Below are 19,226 nucleotides of genomic sequence, written 5' to 3' on the forward strand. Positions count from 1 at the left end.
GAAAAGAGGGTGTGGCCTCCAAGGAGAAGGGGATGCCTCTGTGTTTGACTTCTAGGACCCTGTCATACCCTTACTTGAAATCGAAAGAAAGAGCGAGAGCGAGAGAGAGTGAGAGAGAGAGCGAGAGAGAGAGAGAGAGAGAGAGAGAGAGAGAGAGAGAGAGAGAGAGAAAGAGAGAGAGAGAGAGAGCGAGAGAGTGAGAGAGAGAGAGAGAGAGAGAGAGAGAGAAGGGGGGAGAGAAGGATGGATGGAGGGAGGGAGGAAGGAAGGGAGGGAGAAAGAGAGAGAGAGAAGAAAGAGAGAGAGAGAGAAAGGAAGGAAGGAAGGAAGGAAGGAAGGAAGGAAGGAAGAAAGAAAGGAAGGAAGGAAGGAAGGAAGAAATTGTTCCATGGTTGTTTCTTAAAGGTCAAGTCTAAATTTCTGACATAAAACATGTTCTTCATGAGACTTCCCCTTCCCACCGCTTCCTTCCTAACCCCCTTCCCACCTCCAGACTGCATTACTGAATGATTTCTGGTGTGAAGACTGTTCCATGCTCTCTTACCTCCTATGGGCTCTCCTAAATCCCAGCATGAAACTCTACCCCCCTCAACTGTTTATTTCCTAGTCTTCCTTCAAGAATCAGACCAAGCATCACCCAAACGTCTTCTGCCAAATTAAACAGAATCAGAGTCAAGAAGCAACTTTGTTTATATTATAAAGGAAACAATTTTGGCTTATGTACACTGTTATCTTCTGGCTTGAAATATCCATAGATGATCGTATAAGAAACAAAACTTCCAAGTTTATTTTTCCAGAATTTTAATTATTTATTACAATTACAAAGGCGGACTTCACTGCTTCTTCTGTTGTCACTCATTAAAATAACCGTGAGATTTTTACTTTTTTTCCAGTTAGTTATTTTCATTTGAAGCCTCCTAACTGGTGAACTGCAAATAGGTCATACAAATGGATCACTCAGGCTGAAGCCCCAAGGCCAGATACCTCCAGCTGGGAGTGTCTTCACCAGTTTAACCCATTTACTTCCGTTTATCATTTTCTAAGTGAACCACAAAGTGAAAATCTTGAGAATTGAAAAATCTTGGGAATTCTTGTGTAAATGGTTTGCTCTGTATTGTGTCTGGCTTCAGGACATGTGGTAAATCCCATCTATAGTTAAAAAAACGTGCTACATTGTTTTGCCAGTGTTTGATTTAGGATCATTTGATCTAAGTTCCTTTCATTAATCCAAAATATCTTTTTGTTGTTGTTAAATTTGTATTAGGTTCAAAATTATAAAACAAACAAACAAAAATGCGGTGTAACCTGACTACCTAGTCATTCTTGAAACAGTTTATATAAAAGTGACTATTATCTGCCCTATGGGAGATCCCAATGATGAGGGAGGAAGGGAGGAGAATAGGAAGAGAGGGAGGAATACAGTGAAACGAGGCCTGTAGGTGGTGCATCTAGAGTAAGATCTGTTCACTGTGGACATACACAAGGAAAAGTGACTCTTTAGGGAGAGTGGAGATAGAAAGAGGCGCGGTTGGGGAGAGTAAGACGAAAGCACTTAGGGACGCAGTTGTGGCTTGGGTGGAAGAGGGGGCTGAAACAACCACAAGCTGGGGCACTCAAATGGCCACACTGTTTTCCACCAAGCTGGGCCGCAGGTACTCGTAGGGCATGTCCAGCTTTGCATTCCGGATCTCGATTTCCTTATCCAGAGCAGCCAGCTCCTCCCTGAACTTCTTCAGCACAGCTTTGGGCTCAGGGCCCGAAAAATACTCCTCCTCATGCTGGCCCAAAGCCACCTGGGACAGAGAGAAAAAAAGCAGCTGAGAGCCTTATGACCCCTAATTTGGAGCGCCCACAGCTGCCCCCTTCCTCAGGAACCCAGGCACCTGGCTCTCACCATAATGGGCTGGCGTCTGCCCAGTTGCCAAGTTATGGACATCTGGAGAGAAGCCTGATGAAAATTGGGCAGTGTTGCCATCACTGTCTCCAGTGTCGCATCCTTGGTGGTCGGTGGGGGCAGCCTCATCGTGCAGGGTGTGTTAGGGACCCAAGCGTACCAATCCAGCTAAGGAGGGGCAGATATCTAGAGTCAATGTCTGCTAAGCATAAAAACCCCTTAGCCACCTGCACACTGCCACCACCCCCACTCCAGGTGCAAGTGCCCAGCTGCCCCCCCAATGATAAGTACCTGGCCCAGGTGGACAGAGGAGTGCTGGCCAGTGCAGGTAAAGATGCACATGGTGACAAAGTGGCAAACCTGGTCCTGGGACTGTAAGGAGATGGGAAACCCTGCAAAGGGTAAAGGGAGTTAGAAGCTGTGAGGCCAGGAATAGAAGCAGAGCTCAGATAGAGGAGGCCGAGCAAGGAGAAAAAGAAGGGGAAGAAGAGTTATCAAGGAGTCTCAGGAACTATTGTGGGAACTGACATGAGTGTGGGTTGGGGTGGGGGAAATGGGGAGATCTGCTGGTATGGCTCATTCTGGCTCACAAGAGTCAATTATGTTAAGTGTTCAGGTATTTAGCAAGCTGGTTGACATCACATTGGTAACCACAGTGGAAATATTTACACCGTGGAAATGGGCAAATGCTATAAATCAGGGCTATGTTTCCCAGAGAGCCATTTGCTAAACATTTATGAGCAATCACTGGTCCCTCGGTATCTAGGACCTGGAGGGGTTCTTAGTGCATAGGATGGGGACCTGTCTCTAGCTGAGAGGAAAATAAATCTGAGAAGGCATTTGGACATTTTCATAGGGGTTGGACATGGTTCTGGAAGTTTCCATAGAAATAGAAAGGATTCTGGGGAGGTTCAAAGAAGGAATCTCTCAGATTGGACGTCTCAGGGAAGGGGCTCAACTTACCAAGATCCTTGGCCCCTCGCAGCCCAATTTCAGTGATTTCTCGACACCAGGTCTGTAGCTCAAGATCCTCCTTCACTGCCTCATCTGACTTATAGTGAAGATTCACGATTCCCTCCACATACCTGCCGTCAAGGCAATGGCCAAGAGAGCTGAAGCTGACAGGGAGCCTCCAGACCCTCTATTCCTTACCCACACTGCCAGGTCAGCGTCCCCAGTCCCCAATCAAGACCTTCAGTTCTCCAAGCCTCCTCCTCCCTGCCCACCCCAGCAGCCCTGCCTTCCCCTTGCCTCACCGAAAGATGACTTCCCAGAGCCGCAGAGCATCATGGGCATAAAAGGAAGACTTGACTCCCAAAAGCCCCCTGTCAGCTAGGTCATCAGGGGGACAGAATGATCTATAGCTTAGAAAGGATCCAGCTTTCTTGAGCAGCTCCACGTGGCCTCCCCCACCAGTGCTCACCACCTGAGGAGCATGGATAGGTAGGATCAGGCAAATACACCTACCCAAGTCCAGAAGCGGAGGAAGCATGAACACCAGCATCCCCCCTCTCTCCTCATACCTGGTCGAAAATGCCCAAGTCAGAGATCAGCCCAGTCCTGGCCCGCACGTTAATTTCCATGGTATATCGCAGGTGGGGAATTAACAGCTGGAGGGAGAAAGCAGGGAAGGGCAAAATCAGAAGGGAGCTGTGAAAGGTCCCTGCAGGAAATAGGGGTTGAAGAGCAGGAAAGGTACCAAATCTTCAAGAAAAGCAGAGATGTGAAATTCAGTGGCCCCTTGACATCAAGAGTGTTCAGTTGATTTATACTTCATTCCACAAATCGTTGGCTTATTGTTCTATGATAACTGAAAGAAATCATTTTCCTTTTCTTTTCACATTGACTGTTCAAGTTAGATAGTAGGGATTTCCAGTCAAGATGGTGGAATACATAAACACTCCTCTCATGACCACATCAAAATTACAACTAAACTACAGAACAACCATCATTAAGAATTACCTGAAATCTAGCTGTACAAAAGTCCTACAACTAAGGACATACAGGTAAGAGGGGCAGAGATGCAGAACGGGTTGGTCCCACACCCACATGTGGCGGTTAAAAGTCAAGAGGGATATCTCGGCTGTGGAGGTCCCCTGGAGGAGCAAGGGGTTGGGTCCCAGCCCCACACCAGGTTCCCCAGCCCAGGGTTTCAGTGCCAGGAAGAAAAGTCCCCACAACTTCTGGCTGTGAAAACCAGCAGAGATTGTGGCTGAGTGAGAAAGAGGGCTGCTGGAGTCCCAGGTGTTTCGCTGAAAGGGCTGTGCATGGACTCACTCTCTGACGGACTCACTCAGTCTGAGCTCCAGCACTGGGGCAGCAGCTTGAAAGATGCCATGGGCCTCTTTCAAGGCCCATGGGAGGAACTGAAATGTCTGGCCTCAGAGTGAAGGCTGGAGGGGCAGCTTTCTCCCAGATAGAATCCATTATTTGTTGTTTGAGCCCTCCCCACTCCCTGAATACAGACACAAGCAGCCACCATATCCAAGTCTACATCAACCTGGAACCTGGCTAAACACTGTTCATTCACCCCACTCTGGTGATTCCCTGAGACTCCACCCACCCAACTTTCAGGCACACCCAAGCCACTTCCAGTGGCTTTCCCATACAAATGGCCTGTCTTAGCTCATGCTGAAGACTTTTCTAAAAATCTCTCAAAGGTTCACAAAACCCAAACAAGCAGCATCTGTCTTCAGTGTGTCCCATACCTCTGGCTGAGCAGCCCTAAGCCCGGCACTAGCAACAGCCAGCTTCAGTTTGCCGCTTGGCCTCTCAAAACACCTCCAAGCCCAGCGTGAGTGTTGGCCATATGTGGCCATATGTGGTTCATGCCAGGTAGCCCCTAGCAAGGCTCAGGCTGTGGCTGAACTTAGCCTGAGTCAGGGCACCTCCAACTTTGGACTGAGCCTGAGCATCACCTGGCCACCTCCAAGGACGACCCACCCTAAGGGCAGAGTGGGCAGGCACCAAAACCCTGTTAAGTGAATCCTGCTCTGTAGGGTCAGCCCCTGCACAACAACTCCTCCACTGTAGTCACAGCCATTCTTCACAAACAATCTGTCTGAGCGTCAATCCTTCCTAATGATGTGCAAATAGCAATCAAAGGCTCAACTACAATAGGAGGACACACACAACCCACACAAGGGACACACATGGAGCACCCAGTCAGTTGTCCTGGGAGACTGTACCACGGGTCCCCCCAGGACACCTACTAAAGAAGGTCACTCTACTAAGACTGGGAGTCATAGCAACCCTACCTAATACATAGAAACAAACACAAGGAGGCAGCCAAAATGGGGAGACAAAGAAACATGTTTTAAATAGAAGAACAGAACATAACTCCAGAAAAAAAACTAAACAAAATGGAGACAAGCAACCTACCAGATACAGAGTTCAAAATCCTAGTTATAAGGATGCTCAAGGATCTCAGGAAGAACTTCAACAAAGAGATAGGAAACATAAAAAAGAGCCAGTCAGAAATAAAAAATATAAAACTGAAATGAAGAACACATTATGGGGAATTCGCAGTAGAATAGATGAAGCAGAGGATCAAATCAGCGATTTAGAAGATAAATAGCAGAAAACCCCCAAATAGAAGAGCAAAAAGAAAAAAGAATCCAAAAAAATGAGGACAGTTTAAGGGGCCTCTGGGACAACATCAAGCGTACCAACATTCGCATCATTGGGGTACCAGAAAAAGAGAGAAAGCAAAGAATTAAACACCTATTTGAAGAAATAATGATGGAAAACTTCCCTAACCTGGTGAAGGAAATAGACATACCAGTCCAGGAAATGCAGAGTCCCAAACAAGATGAACCCAAAGAGGCCCACACCAAGACACATCATATAATTAAAATGCCAAAGGTTAAAGACAAAGAGAGAAGCAGCAAGAGAAAAGCAGTTAGTTACCTACAAGGAAGTTCCCCTAAGACTGCTAGCTGACTTCTCAACAAAAATTGTGCAGGTCAAAAGGGATTGGCACAAAATATTCAAAGAAATGAAAAGCAAGGATGTACAACCAAGATTACTCTATTCAGGAAAGCCATTTTTCAGACTTGAAGGACAGATAAAGAGTTTTGTAGATAAGACAAGCTAAAGGAGTTCATCACCACCAAACCAGTATTACAAGGAATCTTAGGACTTCTTTTGGACACAAAATTTTAAAAAAATTAAAAAATAAATTAAAAATATGAATAATAAATTGGCAATACCTACATATCTATCAACAATTACTTTCAATATAAATGGATTAAATGCTTCAATCAAAAGATAAGGCAACTGAATGGATAAGAAAACAAGACCCTTACATGTGCTGCCTACAAGAGACTCACTTCAGATCAAAAGGGATACACAGACAAAGTAAAGGGATGGGAAAAAGATATTTCATGAATATGGAAACAAACAAACAAAAAACTCTGGGGTAGCAATACTTATACCAGACAAAATAGACTTTAAAACAAAGGCTATAACAAGAGACAAAGAAGGCGCCAGTAATCCCACTTCCGGGTATTTATCTGAAGAAACCTAAAATGCTACTTCAAGGGCACTTGTACATCCATATGTTCATTGCAGCATTGTTTATAATGGCCAAGATGTAGAGGCAGCCTGGGTGTGTTCAATGGATGAATGGATAAAGAGGAGGTGGTACATACATACAATGGAGTGTTGCTCCACCATGAAAGGGAATGGTTTCTTCCCATCTGCAGTGGCATGGATGGGCCTGGAGGGTATTGTGCTGAGTGGATTACGTCAGACACAGAAAGACAGATGCAATGTGATTTTGCTTATATATGGAATCTAAAGAACAAAAACAAACCAAGTAGAAACAAACTCAGATACAGAGAACATTTTGATGGCTGTTAGATGGGAGAGATGTTGTCAGGGGTAAGTGAAAAAGAGGAATGGATTAAGATGTACAGATCGGTAGTTACAAAACAGTCATAGGGATGTAGAGTATAGCATAAGAAATATAGTCAATAATATTGTAACTATGTATGGTGTAGGATGGGTACTAGATTTGTTAGGGTGTGCATTTCGTAAGTTATATAAATGTCTATTATGTTGTACACATGAAAGTAACGTAATATTGTATGTCAACTGTAATTCAAAAATTTTTTAAACTATTTAAAAGAAAAAGATTAGATCATAGCAAATGCCACCAAAAAAAAAGACTGCTTGAGTTCTAGCTCATTGTTTCTCAACCTTTTTTCATTATCACTCTACTCTAAAGAGCCTTTTTAGATAGTTTTTTCCTACTCTCACCCCCCCATGAAATTTTAATGCTATAGATGTACTATATTTGTTATGTACTGTATGTATATATGTACTTTATACATAAAAATTATACATTTTTGCCCCCCAGAACCACTTTCACCTCCTTGGGGGGCATAATTGCCTCCACCGAGAATGTATGCTCTAACCTACCTGCCATTGGAACCTCATCTCCCTTTTCTCCATTATACTCACCTTCTTTCTGTTCTTCAAACATGCCAAGCTTGTGCCTGCCTCAGAACCTTTGCACTAGTTATTCCCTCTGCCTAGATCAATAAGCCCCTTGATCACCTCATGGCTGGCTCCTCATAGTTTTATTCTCTATGTCATCTCCTTTCTCCTCAAGAAAACCTTTCCTGACCACCCAATCTAAGCCCCTCCATAACATCACCCTGCTTTGATTCTCTGCATTGTACTCATTGCAGCTGATATGTTACAATACAATCCTTATTGTCTGTGAGCCCTAAATGGACATGAAAGCCCCCAAAACTCAGGACCTTGCCTGTCTTGCTTAGCTCTGGCATCTAGAATGGTTCTTGCCCCATAGGAGTCACCCAAGAAAAAAAGTTAATGGGTGAATACTCTGCTCTAACTGTAAAAATCCAGGCTACTATTGTTGACCTGAGCACCTCTAACTAGCCTATGTGTTACTATTTTAGAACCCTTCAAAACCAGCTGGAATAATCTTGTATGTTATTTGCATGGTTTCCACTTTTTGGATGGAATCCTCATTTGTGTGTACTATTTATATACCATATGTCTATCTGTGCTTTATACATAAAAAGAGTAAGACTTCTTACCCTACCCCCCCACTCCTGACCCCTCCCACCCCCCACCTTGCCAATGATGGGAGGTGATGTTACCATGTTGAAAATGCAGAGTAAGCCATGCTCTCACTCCCTGACTCTCTTGTCTTTCATTGGTTGGCTCTCCCCATCCCCTATGATTCCATAGAGAGGGTGCCTGCAGAGGTGGGACTGTGCCATGGGGCAGAGAGAAGGGCAGGCAGGAAAGAAGGGGATAAAGTGTTACCTTGAAGATCGGATGTATTGATGGAAGGCACCTCATAGTGGCTACAGCGATAACCTCAGCCATCAAATGTCCCCTCAGAAGATGAGACTGCAGCTCGTGAAGCTGGAAATCAGAACTACGGACCCAGCATTTAGCCAGGAGCCAGACCATCGGGGGATCCGTTGGCAAGAAAAGTGTTGGTGGGGGCGATCCTGCCTGTGGCAACTGGAGCTGGAGAAGGAATGAGTTTGGGGAAGGAAGAGGATGAGTGTCAGGTGCCCAGCAGATTCCTCCTCCCTTGCATATTTAACCCTTTCCTTCTTCCCCAAATTTGCTTAGCTTTCTCCATCTGACTGCTGCTACTCTTCAATAGCCACTATTCCGTCCCCTCCTTTTCTATCAGTGCATTATCATTGTACAAGCTGCTCTGCCTCCAGCCTTTTGCAGAAACTGGTCTTCCACTACCTCTTTGGCCTCCACTTCCCCTTTCAGTCCCCTCAGTGTGGACAAGATTCAAACCCTCTGTTTCCTTTATCCCACGTTCTTTTTCAGAAACCTCAGCTTCTCTCCAATCTTTCAACACCACCCCTATGCGGCTAAGTCTCCAGTTCTCAGCTTGTCACTAGCTATGTGTAACAATTTGAATGTCTCTCCATTACCTCATAATCGGCCAGACAAAGTCCACCTGACCATCTTTTCCTCTTTATTTGTCCTATTTCTGAAGATGCCTTGCCTCTTTCTTTCCTATCTCCTTGAATCTAGGCCACTTTAATTTTCCTCTGCAATCCCACTCATCTTTCCTCTGCACCCCTACAGCTTTTCCCCATATATGAGTCCATCACCCTCACCTTGGACACTTGCTGTAGCATATCACCCTAATTCCTGTATCTAGCATCTCCGTTCTCGAATCCATCCTAAACACAATGCCCCGTATAATGTGCCAGCAGTATCTTTCACAACAGCCTCACCAGATTCCTGTGTTCATATTCCTTGGTTTGGCATCCACCGCCCCCCACAGCCTGGCCCCTCTTACCTCACAATATTCCCCACCACTCCAGCTCAACGGCCCACTGATAATGTCCTGACTCCTCACACTCAGCTCTCACGCAATGCATCTCCCCTTGGGGGCAGGTGTTGCCCCTTCCCCGAGGCTCATGCCCACCCCATCTCCCATGACCCCTCCCAAACTGTCTCTGTCCTCAGGTACTTCCTCAGTACTGGAGCTTATTTAGATTTGCCTAGTTTGTCTGTCTAGCTAGACTGCAACTTTCCACCTTTGCCCATTTCCTCCTTTAATGCCTCCCCTAGTGCTTTAGCACAATGTCTTACAACAGAGTGAATCCTTAGTGAATTTGGGTGCGGGGCTGAGCTGAGAGGGCCAACTACAGGGGAGCAGAAATCCTGGGTCCTCTCACCTGGATGACCATGGGCAAGAGTTTCCCATCAGGTTGCAGTTTCAGCATGACCAGAGGGGCAGCCAGGTGCTGCTGGCTACACAGTATGATGTTGGCCTTGATCCCATCCAACAGGGAGAAGTCGGCTTCAAACAGAGTGCCTCCCTAGATGGGGGCAAAGGGCAAGGGCTGCTATCAGTATATGGCAACTTCTTCCCACCCTGATCCCCCCAAAGGAAGAAGAAAGAGAAGGAAACTAACTTGTCTCTATCACCTACTTTATACCAGGTAATGGATCACGTGTTTTTAGCCTCATATAATTCTTACATGCACTTGAATTAGCCCGTTTTATAAAAGAGGAAACAGATGACCAGAGAGGATAGAAACCTTGCCTGAAATCACAAAGTTTATTACATAGCAGCAGAGCCAGGATTCACACCTAAGTCCGTCTCACCCTATAATCCGTGAGTTTTCTCTCTCAGCTGATCCATGTTGACTCCTGACTAACAACTCCACCCCTGACGGGATTCTCTTACCCCACACCCTCCCCAAATCCCTAGCACCAGTTATTTCATTTTGACTCTGTCTCTATCACCCATCACATTCTTCCTCCACACTATGCATTGCTCATTCGGGGAGGAAGGCCATGTGGTTGCACTTCTCCAGAATCACTCAAGATTTCTCCTGTAGAATCCTCTCTTGCCATCCGTCAGCAAGCTGGGCCCACAGTGCACCCTACAGCAGCACAAACGCTGACTCCACCCCCATTTCACTGTGTGGTCTCCTTTGGGCTGGTATGTCCATACCTGAAGCTCCTTCTCCAGCTGGGCCTGCAGCTCTTCCATCCCTGGAGGGAATACTAGGCGGGCAGGAAGTTGATTGGAGCGCCTCAGTAATAGGGGGTTGGCGCCATTGAGAAACTGGTACCCAAATAAGGCATCCTCCTTCCAGGAGTCCCGCACCTGCTCTGGGGATGGCAGTTGTGGAGCATGCTGTGAGATCTGAGCTCCTGGTTCTTCCAATTCCCACCAAACCATCCCCTCTAGACCCCAGCCTGCCAGAGGAACCAAGACCTCAAATCTCCCGGCCCTGGTTTCCTAGATCGGGTGGGATCTGGGGGTAAGGGTCCTGGGAGAAGCAGTGGGGTAGAGGGACTGACCAGCCAGCTTGCTCTGGCCACACCAGAAAATCCTTTTGAAGTCATCGAAATCATTCCAGCAAGTCAGAACATTTAGAGAGTCTTTGATAGCCAGGTCGGCCAGCCTTCAGGGAAGGATAGGGAAGAGTTTGAGAGTTATTCTCAGAATCACACATTATAACCACAGGCATGCACCTTGGGCTAGTCCATCCCTCTGCAGTCCACAGTAGCCTCTTGGTCTCTCCTGGACCAAGACACCTCCCTCTCACACATCCCCCCTTGTTCTCACCCCTTGGCCAGTGAAACCTCAAAGTCAATTTTCTTGTTCTCCAGAAATCTCTCATCTATGGGGAGGTCACCTAAAGTGGTAGCAGCCACGTTCAGGATTAACCCATCCTTCCAGTTACCCCACCTGTGGCACAGAAAAAAATGAAATCAGGCATTGGTGGTGGGAAGAGTCAGCACTCCCTGAGGGGTCGGGAAGAGTCAGGTTTCCGGGTGGGTGGGGATGGGGGGTAAGGCTAACCGGTACAGCTTCCTTCTCTCTTCCAGCTCCTCTTCCCGGTGTTTCTTGAACAGGCCTTGAGGGTCATCTACCACCGTGCGTGCTAGAAGAGCGATGGAGGTGATGGAGGCTGAGGCTTCTCCTGAGAGCCTCTCCCCTGTCCCTGCCAACGGTGCCTCCTCATCTGGCCCTTCCGAGATGCGGGGATGGGGGAGACTGACCCTTCAGCATTGCGCCCCCCCCCCAGCCTCCATGCCGCTGCTGTGTGCCACCTCCAGCAACCACCCCTCTTCCACAAGACCCCGCCCTCTGGTTCCTGTCCCCACGCCTTGTCCCCTCTTCTCTCCCTCACCCGCAGCTTCTCTTGTGACCCAGAGACCTCCTCACACCCCCACCCCACACTCACCAGTGCCCTCGGGTAGGCTCAGGACGCCATTACCCTCCACCCAGCGGTAACATGGGAACCTGAGCTCTTCCCCACTGGCCCCGGGGCCCTGCACAGAGATCCAGTTGCAGAACCAGGCGTCATCATTCAAGAGGTGCCGTTTGAGCAGTTTCACAAACAGCAGAGGCCCCAGGTACTCCGACACATCCTCCTTGAATTCCGTCTCCTGCAGGCGAGGGAAGAGACTCAGCATTGATGGAGATCGCCGGAAGGGGGCTCGGAGTGAGCCTGGCTCCCCCGACTCCCTTCCGCTGGACCACTGGGAAAGTCGCGCGAAAGGAGCCAGAAAGAGAAAGGGGGCACCCTGAGCAGATGGCTCCACGACCCATGACAGGTCAAGTTCTTCAGGCCGAGGTGAGGCGGAGGAGGGAAGATGCACTCCTTCCTGCCCTTTTCCCCTCCTGTAGTCATTGACGTGCCAAGCTCTGAACTGGGCACTGGGCACGGGCGCTGAGCCCTGCGCGAGCGTACAATTGAGCGAGGAGATACACTGTTGACAGGCAGTTATAGCCGTGAGACCCCGATGCCCCCACCACCACCTCCAAGGCTGAGCGCGGCAGAGGACCCACCGAGCCTGGGGGCGGGCTTCCCGGAGGACAGTCTGTCTAAGCAGAGACCTCCAGCAGAGTTCAGTCAGGGAGAATGAGGCGGAGGAAAAGTGGGGGAAATGCATGCCAGGGAGAGGAAGCGCGAGAGCGGAGGCTGAGCGAGGCCGAGCCGTGGCGAGGAGCAGAGCGCGAAGTGTGGGAGATGAGTTGGGCCGATCTTGAGGAGTCTCGAAGGTGAAGGGCTTTGGATTTAGTCTTGAAAACAAGGGGAAGCCATTCAAATGTTTTACGCCAGGGGGAATGTTTTACTGGTGAGAATGTATTTGGAAGAAGTCGCTCTAGCTGTAGAAGGGCTTGGAAGGGCAGGAGAGGAAGCGGCGAAATGGGAGAAAAGGCTAAAGGTGACGTAGGTTCAAAGGGACCCTGGTGGTCGGGAGTGGGTGGAAATCCCGACATGGTGGGAGATAGCCAGGAGATGGAATTGACGGCACTCGATTCTTGGTTAGACAGAGGTGATGGGAGGAGGAGGCGCGAGTGACTTCTTGGGGAGGCAACAGGCGAGGTCCGAGAGGTGGAACAAGGGGAGAACTTCACCTGCGCATGTCCCTTTGAGGCGTCCGTGGGATAGACATTCGGATCTGGGGGTACTGGAGAGAGACTGACGGGCAATGGGAATTTGCAGGTGGGAATTGCGGAGGAAAAAAATAACAGGAGCCAGGGGTGAGTACCAGGTAGATGTGATGCCAAAGCCGCAGCGGGTCACGAAATTCAGTGCTCTCGTCTGTTAGCTTCTTCCCCCCACACTTCCCCAGTTCCCCCTCCTCGCCCGGTCCCACCCCGGTGGTAAAACCCGCAGGGTCGGAGATCTAGCAACAGCAGAAAAGGTTTGAAATAGCAGCTCTTAAGAACAGAGGAAACAGGAGGTGCACGGCAGCTCCAGGGTCCCAGAATTTCAAGAAGAAAGAGGTCTGCGAACGACAAGGAGCAGAAGCATCCTCTCCATTCTAAGGAGGCCGGGCGGCAGGAATATTTTTGAGCGCTTGATGTGTGCCATGTATGGCCCTAAGCGCTCTGCCTCGCGATCTCAGGGCGCTCTTTGCGCAGTGAGTGCCTCTTCTCCGGTATTTGACTGTCTTGGGGCCAGGGGCGCAGCACACCGCCAGGCTCCCACCCGCTCACCTTGCCCCGAGCCGGCCGCAGGCGCGTCCGCAGCTCGGCTTGGCCGTGCTGGCCAACCAGCCACAGCTTCACCTGGTTGCTGGAGCCCGCGCAGAGCGAGGATCCAGTGGACACACGGACGCGGTAGACGCCCATCTTGCTCAAAGACGTCGTGCCTTCTGAGGGGGAAGCAGGGTGGACGCTCCAAATAATATGGCCCGAGGCCCCGCCCCTTGGAAGCCTTGCGGGAAGTCGTGGGTGAGTGTGGGTGGCCGGTCTCCAAGTAACCCCGCCTGGCTATGCGCTGGGCCCCCGGCTCTGCCCAGCCCAAAAAGGCAGGGCCAGGTGCGGACCCTTATCTTGATGGGGGGGAGGATGAAAGAGGAAGCAGAAGAGGATTTGGGCAGAAATCATGCAGGAAGAAGGAATCCATGGCTAGCCCAGCAGGCAGATGGTGTATGTGTGGCTGGGAAGCCCACTGATCTAAACAAACTCTCTCTCTCTCTCTCTCTCTCTCTCCCTCCTCACAAGTTGGTTCACCCCTGCCAACGGTCAGGCTTAAAACGGAAGGGGTAGGTGAAGGAGTGGGGCAAGGAGACCTGGTCTGCAGTAGCATTTGAGGAAGATACATTCTCATTCTCTCTCTCTCTCTTTCCCTCCCTCTCCAACTCCCTCGTCCTCTCCCTCTCCCCCTCCTCCCCTCACAAGTTGGTTCACCCCTGCCAAAGGTCGTGCTTAAAACGGAAGAGGTAGATGAAGGAGTGGGGGCAAGAAGGCCAGGTCTGCAGCAGCATTTAAGAAAGGTACATTCGAGCCACCGAATTAATTTGACCAATTCGGAACACTTGCGTCCCTTCCTTGTACCAGGCTCTGGGACTCCTTCCTTTCTCGCTAAAAAACCCCTGCTTCTCTGTTGCCTGCAGTATAAAAATCCAAACTTCTTGCTATTCAAATCCCTTGCTAACTTGGCCTGCCCTCCTCTCACCTCATCCAAATCACCCCATTCTCATCTCTGGTCTCTCCATTTTTGGCTACAGTCTTGTGTTTCCCAGAGCCCACCATGCTATTTGCTTGCAGTCCTTGCTTCGGGAAAATTCTACTCAGCTTTCTGAACCCGAAAACTGGTTAGACTCCAGTTTTTTAGAAAAATCTTCCCTCGTCATTTCACCCCTCCCCACTGCCATCACCGGAGCTAATCAACTTTCCTCTCTACTGCTTTTGCCCTGTGCATACTTCTTATTATTGCACACTTAATACTACAGTAATTTGTTTGTATGTCCATATCCCCCACCATGGTGAGCTCTTTCTAGGTAGGGAGGGACCACATTTCCAGCACGACTTATTCACTTTTTGTTTTTTGGCATTTTAAAATATTTTACTTTATTATCAGTTTCAGGTGACAACTTACTTTTTTTGGATTTAGCACAGCATCAGGCTTGTGGGTGTCAACAAGTGTTACTGAAATACATTGAGCTGAAAGATCAGTTATAAGTAAGTCCTTCCATTGGAGGAGACAAAGACAAACAAATAACTCCCAGACAATGTAAATAATAAGGAATAATAAAAGAAATTCTGGTACACCGTGGTATGGACTACTATCAGCCTAGTAAAACAAATGAAATCAGTGGAAAATGCATATTTTCTTGTGTTTTGTTTTTTGTTTTTGTTTTTGTTTTTGTTAGTGGGAAGTACATTCACTTGATTCAAAGTTCACAAAGTACAAAGTGGGATTTAATAGTGTCTGGTCCCTCTCAGCCCCAAGCCGCTCAGTTCCTCCACCCCCAGCTGTCACTATTACCAGTCTCTTCTGTGGGCATTTGCAAGACCATGCGTATCCTTTTTGTCCTTTTTTTTACACATAGTAGCAAACTTTACATACTGTTCTGCACCTTGTTTTTCTTTCCCACATTGCAACATGAATCAAGAGGTCATTCCATGTCATTGCTTAAAGAGCTTCCTTGTTCTTAAAGTTTCCATTGTTTTGATGTAGTATAATATACTCTACTAGTTTCTTACAAGTAGACATTTAGTTTGTTTGCAATCCTTTGTAAATAAATTTTTTGCTGAAATAATTACCTGGCATATACATCATTTCTCATATATATCTGTAGTACAAAAATCCTAGAAATGGAACTTCTGGGCCAGAGGCAAGTGTAATTTTGGCAGAAATTGCTAAATCACCCTCCATAGAAGTTGTACCGATTTACACTCCCATCAGTGGGTCCACTCTCATTCTCCCTCACTCTTGCCAATAGTGTGTTGATAAACATTTTTACCTTAGCCAGTCTGGTAAGTGAAAAAATGATACCCTAGTGTAATTTTAATTGCATCTCTCTTATTATGAGTAAGGTTGAGCATCTTTTCATATTGTAGGAGCCATTTGTATTTCCTTTTCTGTGAATTAGCTATTCCATTTTTCTATCAGATTTTGATCTTTTTCTTGTTGATGTGTAGGAACTATTTATATATTAGAAAAATTCACCCCTTTCCAGCTCTATCACTACTAAAAGGGTCCCAATAGCAATGACAGTCCTCTTTTATCTGCACCAAACCCTTGGAGCCTAGATTTTGCCCTATGATATTATCCTCCGATAAAAGAAATCTGGGCTCCTTAGCGGATAGCTGACTTCATGCTTTGGGACAGGAAAAACAAAACTCAGGGTAACCTGGAACATGCTATTGTTGCAAATAAATAAATAAATAATAAAAATAAATGTGCCATCAAGAAAATCACAAGCAATACCGATAGGGCAAGATATCCAATTCAAGGGGCTCCCATTGGCTATGTTTTGACTTTTGAGGAGTAAAGGCTAAATAATAGATAAGGTTAATTGAAATAGATAAATGTATCAGTAAGAATGCCTTCTAACTGTGAGGAACCAAAAAAATCAATTGGTAAATTAGTTGCAGTTAACCAAAATATCCATTCAAAATGTCTCAAACAGGGCCGGCCCGGTGGCTCAGGTAGTTAGAACTCTGTGCTCCTAACTCCTAAGGCTGCCGGTTCGATTCCCACATGGGCCAGTGGGCTCTCGACCACAAGGCTGCCGGTTCAATTCCTCCACTCACGCAAGGGATGGTGGGCTCCGCCCCCTGCAACTAGCAACAGCTACTGGAAATGGAGCTGAGCTGCGCCTTCCACAACTAAGACTGAAAGGACAACAACTTGACTTGGAAAAAAGTCCTGGAAGTACACACTGTTCCCCAGTAAAGTCCTGTTCCCTTTCCCAATAATAAAAAAAAAATTCAACACTCATTAGTTATAAAAAAAAAAAAGAAGAAGAAATAGAACACTTACTGTACCCTAGAAGCCTTATAAAAAAAAAATGTCTCAAACAACAGGGAAAAATTATTATCTTAGAAAAGAAGAAGCCCATAGGGTAGGTTGACTCTGGGGTTGTTACTTCAGTGGCTCAACAGCATCAGCAGGGAGCCAGGGTTGCTTTTTATTCTATCTTTCTGTCCTTTACGAGTTAGCTCCTCAATGAATTACCTCGTTAGCAAAATGCTTGCTACCACTTCGGTAATCCCATACATACCGGACATAACAACATCCACTGGGAAAAGCAGGACCATTTCTTCCTGTGCCCCCCTTTTTAAGAGCAGGGGAATATTTCCCAGAAACCATCCAGCAGCTTGCCTTATCTATCTTTGGCCAAAACTGGGCACCAAACCCAAATCCTTCAAACAGGCAAGGGAAATTCAATCACTATGATCATCTTAGCCAATCAAGATTTACCCGAGTTACATAAGAAGGATGGGGACACAAACATAAGCAAGAAAGGATAACAGATTGGGAAGTAGGCACCCAAGTGTGTCTGCTACGATTACTTTGTGAAAGACCTAACTTCATAAAAACATTAAAAAAAGAAAAGTTATTGTTCCCTGCTGGAAAAAAGTGTAATACAAAAGAGTGACTATGTTAGGATTTTTGAAGTTTTTATCGATTTTATAAGAAAGAGGATGTTACTAAATATCAGAATGTGCATTTCTTCTAAGTACACGTCTGTTTATAATGAACAGATATATACTCATTTCCACTGTTAAATGGAAAAGGAGGAAAACATGGACCTGTGTGTGAGCCAAATAGTCTTGGATAGAAAAGGAACTGCTCCAAGAACAGGAAAGACTGATCAGCACATGTGGCAACACATGATAACCAGGTAGAAAGGAGTTCCAACCAGTTAACCAGCACTAGTACTCACATTCCATGACCAAGAAGAAAGGGGGTCCTTAAATGAGGAATGAGCCAAATATCCTAAAGATGAGCACAAATATGTAAACATAATCCTTCTTTCCCAGGAGATGGATACACTAGATCATGGGTGTCCAAACATTTTTTCAACGTTTTTCACCAAGGGCCATATGCGGTAAAATACACAAACAGCCGGGCCACTCACTCGAGGTGAAGTACGTATTGCCTCACCTGGTTTATTTAAGTAAACTAAATATATTTTTGGAATTTGCTGTGGGCCAATTAAAAATGGATTGCGGGCCGCAGTTGGCCCGCGGGCTGCAGTTTGGACACCCCTGCACTAGATGCTCACTTAATCACTTGATATTAATTAATAACACATGCACTCTGACGTGGCAAAAGTGTCCAGCCCTACAGAGACCCAGTGGTGCATCCCGTCTCTGATGGCTGTTCTCCAGATGTATGCTGGAAAGGACGGTAACAAGTGCAATCTCTCCAAGACTGAGTTCCTAAGCTTCCTAAATACAGAACTGGCTGCCTTCACAAGGAACCAGAAGGACCCTGGGTGTCCTTGACCGCATGATAAGGAAAGTGGACATCAACTGTGATGGGCAGCTAGATTTCCAAGAACTTCTTAATCTTATTGGTGGCATGGTGGTAGCTTGCCATGACTCCTTTACCCATTCCCAGAAGTCTATCTGAGGAGCCCTTGGAGCTGGCCTCCACACCACCCCTCTCCTTCTGGCCTCCCAATCACCATGATCTCCTCATAGACCACACGGACCCTGAGCCCAGCTCATGGCCACCCCGTGCAAGTCACTCCTGTTGGTAGCAATAAAACATTATCATTTTTTAAACCACACACACACATACGATATGTTGAGGTAATAAGTTTTGCTGCAACAAAGATAGTTCCTTGCGAGAAACAACAAGCTTCAGAGCCCCAAGCATGAATCAATTTGCAATGAAGTCCAATTCTATAGCTTCAATGCTTATGAGGTTGAGACAATATTCTTTGGCGGTGCATGAGGTCTGACAAAATTTCAGTAACACCAAGAAAACATCAAAAGAAGTATTTTAGCAACCTTAAGAAAATATCCTCTTCCTAGAGAAAAACAGATACAAGTGCAAACCAATGAACTAATGAATTAAGTCCATGGTGTTGGTGTTTTAAAACACATTTAAGTATAATGCCAGTAAATCTTGTAATCATTGTATTTGTGTTTATTTTGTGTACTGTTTAAAGTGTATTCAAATAATCATCATATTAAATCTAATTATAGTTTAAATTGTTTACGGAAATTGATGAAGTTTGCCATTAGTGTTTAAATATTAAAATTTATTTTTCAAAGTTCTGTTTATACATACATAATTAGTAAATTGAGCATTAAAAAAAATACAAATATTTGTGGGGTGTTCTCCCCATGAACAAAAACGTCCTCAAACTTAAAAAACTCTATAAGCAATGTGCATAAGCTCTGTCAACAATAAACATATAAAAATACCTGAAAGGATGTACACCAAAGGATTAGCAATAATTATTTCTAGGGAAGAAGGTAGAGAAGGGACATTCATTTTTTACCTACTTTGGAATTTTTTAATTTTTACATAAGCATGAGTCACTTCTATAATCTCATATTTTCAATTTTTTTTTCATGGATCATATA

The 19,226-nt window shown here is 46.3% G+C and overlaps 1 protein-coding gene across 1 annotated transcript; it reads right to left on the reverse strand.

Annotated features, from left to right (window-relative positions):
- Positions 1-784: 784 nt before the first annotated feature.
- ALOX15 (arachidonate 15-lipoxygenase) lies at positions 785-13,610 on the reverse strand. Its single transcript, XM_033091315.1, has 14 exons — positions 13,386-13,610; positions 11,620-11,824; positions 11,235-11,316; positions 10,998-11,120; positions 10,730-10,833; positions 10,377-10,537; positions 9,592-9,735; positions 8,198-8,407; positions 3,418-3,504; positions 3,151-3,320; positions 2,858-2,979; positions 2,186-2,286; positions 1,895-2,062; positions 785-1,793 (listed from the first exon to the last, which is right to left on the reverse strand). Exons 1-14 carry the CDS (start codon positions 13,518-13,520, stop codon positions 1,614-1,616), a joined length of 1,992 nt encoding a protein of 663 aa, XP_032947206.1. The 5' UTR covers positions 13,521-13,610; the 3' UTR covers positions 785-1,613.
- Between the last annotated feature and the right edge of the window lie 5,616 nt (positions 13,611-19,226).

This window comes from Rhinolophus ferrumequinum, chromosome 21, assembly GCF_004115265.2.
Source record: "Rhinolophus ferrumequinum isolate MPI-CBG mRhiFer1 chromosome 21, mRhiFer1_v1.p, whole genome shotgun sequence".
Taxonomy (NCBI): domain Eukaryota; kingdom Metazoa; phylum Chordata; class Mammalia; order Chiroptera; family Rhinolophidae; genus Rhinolophus; species Rhinolophus ferrumequinum.

What these genes read in the sequence shown, in the direction of transcription:
- ALOX15 (XM_033091315.1), bottom strand. Translation starts at nt 13,520, where the DNA reads ATGGGCGTCTACCGCGTCCGTGTGTCCACTGGATCCTCGCTCTGCGCG. An exon ending in CTCTGGGAAGTCATCTTTCG is followed by an intron (nt 2,980 to 3,150) that starts GTGAGGCAAGGG and finishes CCTTGACGGCAG; the next exon opens with GTATGTGGAGGGAATCGTGA. An exon ending in GCAGACGCCAGCCCATTATG is followed by an intron (nt 1,794 to 1,894) that starts GTGAGAGCCAGG and finishes TCTCTGTCCCAG; the next exon opens with GTGGCTTTGGGCCAGCATGA.